A 2,969-nucleotide genomic window follows, 5' to 3' on the forward strand; every position below is an offset into this window, starting at 1 on the left:
ATCTCTCCCGGTAAGTCACCTCTCAGCCACTTTGCCTATTACTTAGCTCAGATTGTGTGATGAGTAAAAGCCTTTGCAGGAAACCATGGAAGACATTAGAAAAACACCAGGTGCTCGCTGAACTATCTTAAAATATTATCTTTAAGTAAAAAGTTAGAATTCAGAATGGTTTCAGACTGTGATAACATCAAAGATACAAAACATGATTATGAATGAAAGACTTCAAAGGGAGCAATATTATTTTAAAAAGCCCTCACCTTTCATAAGAAAGGTTTTTCAGAGAGATGATGATTATCGGCCAAAACCTTGACAGAGACTATCTTCTGGTAAGGAGAACTAAAACCTCATCAGGACGCCCTCTGAACATATGCCTAACCAGAAGCTGCGTCTAAGTCTTGTTCTTTTTTTTTTTTTTGGCCAAGAAAAGAAGGAAGCCTGAAAATTGTCCAAATTAATAACAAGTTACAAATATCAAATGAAGTTTCACGGCATATTCAGTGTATGATTCTTTTTCTGGCTCAGAATTTAAAGGTGAGATTTTCTGTGTGCTTCTCTCAGCTGCCTAATCTGAGGTACCAGGAGCTTGAGACTCACAAGGACTAATTAGAGAAAACTCTCAATCAAGCAGTGGAACTTAAATAGACCAGGCAAGTCAGTGGGTTGTGAAGGGACTGAGCTAACCCAGGATGTAGGATGGGAGATGAAACACTGTCCACTTGGCCGTTGCTTATGTATGTGTGGGAGCTCTTAATCATAGCAGCTCAGAAACTACAAACACAAACTTCAGAGAAAATGTGAGAATGGCACTCTGGATTTCACAACTGGCTGCTGGTTCCTATGACCTTCTCAGGGGACTCGGGCATCAGCCTGTTTCATTTTGACTACACTGAGGCGCCAGGCTGACAGTCCTGTTTTTAGTTCTCTCACCAAAGAGTGAAAGAGAGGGGACCACGACGGATAAGAGTACAGGCTGCCTGCGTTCAAAATTAGTTGCTTCCTCACTGTGTGTCTTTGGCGAAGTTACTCAACCTCTCTGTGCTCTGAGGTCCTTATTTGCAAAACAGGGACAATAACCTGACCTGCCTCACTGGGTCACCTTGAGGATTAACTGAATGAATGGAAGTGAAGCTTGGAACAGTGTTTGGCAGGCAGAGCGCGGAACTGTTCATTACCACCAGCACGCTCGTAATGATGCTGTGTGTAAGCTAACTCCTGGGTATGGCAGCTTCAGAACAGATTGTAAGACAGTGTCGGACGGTGCCTGACCCGGTTTCTGGACATTGTTATCACAGCTTCATTCACTCCACGTGGCTATGCAACATCAGATTTTATTTGGTGAGATGATGCTCTCCATCTAGTAAGCAGAGAAGCAGCAGGCAACAAACATCCCTTACTACAGAAGTTCACTGTTTGACCAAAAAAGGGACTTCAGTTAAATGTAGAAATCTAGGTATCAACTTTTAAAATCTATTGGTGTTTAAGATAGTTTGCATTCATGACGGACTGTTAAGGACATTCCAGGACTTTATAAAAGATCTCTTCTTTATTCACAGAGTCGAGCAAAATGGATTATCAAACATCAAGTCCCCTCTACGACATTGATTATGGGATGTCAGAGCCCTGCCAAAAAGTCAATGTGAGACAAACTGCAGCCCAGCTCCTGCCCCTGCTCTACTCGCTGGTGTTCATCTTTGGTTTTGTGGGTAACATTCTGGTCGTCCTCATCCTGATCAACTGCAAAAAGCTGAAGAGCATGACTGACATCTACCTGCTCAACTTGGCCATCTCTGACCTGCTTTTCATCATCACCATCCCGTTCTGGGCTCACTATGCTGCAGACCAGTGGGACTTTGGAAATATAATGTGCCAGTTTTTCACAGGGTTCTATTTCACTGGCTTTTTCTCTGGAATCTTCTTCATCATCCTCTTGACAATTGATAGGTACCTGGCTATCGTCCATGCTGTGTTTGCTTTGAAAGCCAGGACAGTCACCTTTGGGGTGGTGACAAGTGGGGTCACCTGGGTGGTGGCTGTGTTCGCCTCTCTCCCAGGAACCATCTTTACCAAATCCCAAAAAGAGGGTTCTCGTTATACATGCAGCCCTCATTTTCCATCCAGTCAGTATCATTTCTGGAAGAATTTCCAAACTTTAAAGATAGTCATCTTGGGCCTGGTGCTGCCACTGCTTGTCATGATCGTCTGCTACTCGGGAATCCTAAAAACCCTGCTTCGGTGTCGCAATGAGAAGAAGAGGCACAAGGCCGTGAGGCTCATCTTTGCCGTCATGATTGTCTACTTTCTCTTCTGGGCTCCCTACAACATCGTCCTTCTTCTGAGCACCTTCCAGGAATTTTTTGGCCTGAATAACTGCAGTGACTCTAATAGGCTGGACCAAGCCATGCAGGTGACAGAGACCCTGGGGATGACACACTGCTGCATCAACCCCATCATCTACGCCTTCGTCGGGGAGAAGTTCCGAAGCTATCTCTTACAGTTCTTCCGAAAGCACGTCGCCAGACGCTTCTGCAAAGGCTGTCCAGTCTTCCAGGGAGACGCTCCAGAGCGAGCGAGCTCCGTTTATACACGATCCACGGGCGAGCAGGAAATCTCTGTTGGCTTGTGACCTGACTCAGCTTTTATATGCAGACTAGGGGCGGGAGCGGTTCTTTTAAAGAGGAAGTTACTGTCATAGAGGGTCTAAGTTTCATCCATTTATTTGGCATCAGCTCTAAGTATATTAGATATTTCAAGCTCATCAGTTCTAGAAAGCCAAATCAAAACATGTGATGAAATAGCAACCTTCTCACCTCCCCTCCACATACATCAATTTATTGGCAAACTCTCCCTTCACTGCAAAAGTTCAATATTAAAAAAAAAAAAAAATCCTCAGAGAATTGCTAATTCCTGAGTTTGGTTACCTGAATGGGAATAACAAAATGAACTGAGGAAAGTATTGTATAGTTTATCGG

At 44.0% G+C, this 2,969-nt stretch overlaps 1 protein-coding gene across 1 annotated transcript; it reads left to right on the forward strand.

Annotated features, from left to right (window-relative positions):
• Window positions 1–2,624, forward strand: LOC133094664 (C-C chemokine receptor type 5). The gene is made up of 2 exons (XM_061195316.1): window positions 1–10; window positions 1,554–2,624. Exon 2 carries the CDS (start codon window positions 1,565–1,567, stop codon window positions 2,621–2,623), a length of 1,059 nt encoding a protein of 352 aa, XP_061051299.1. The 5' UTR covers window positions 1–10; window positions 1,554–1,564; the 3' UTR covers window position 2,624.
• Window positions 2,625–2,969: the final 345 nt, after the last annotated feature.

The sequence above is a fragment of the Eubalaena glacialis genome, chromosome 7, assembly GCF_028564815.1.
Source record: "Eubalaena glacialis isolate mEubGla1 chromosome 7, mEubGla1.1.hap2.+ XY, whole genome shotgun sequence".
NCBI classification, from domain to species: Eukaryota; Metazoa; Chordata; class Mammalia; order Artiodactyla; family Balaenidae; genus Eubalaena; species Eubalaena glacialis.

What these genes read in the sequence shown, in the direction of transcription:
- LOC133094664 (XM_061195316.1), top strand. Translation starts at nt 1,565, where the DNA reads ATGGATTATCAAACATCAAGTCCCCTCTACGACATTGATTATGGGATG.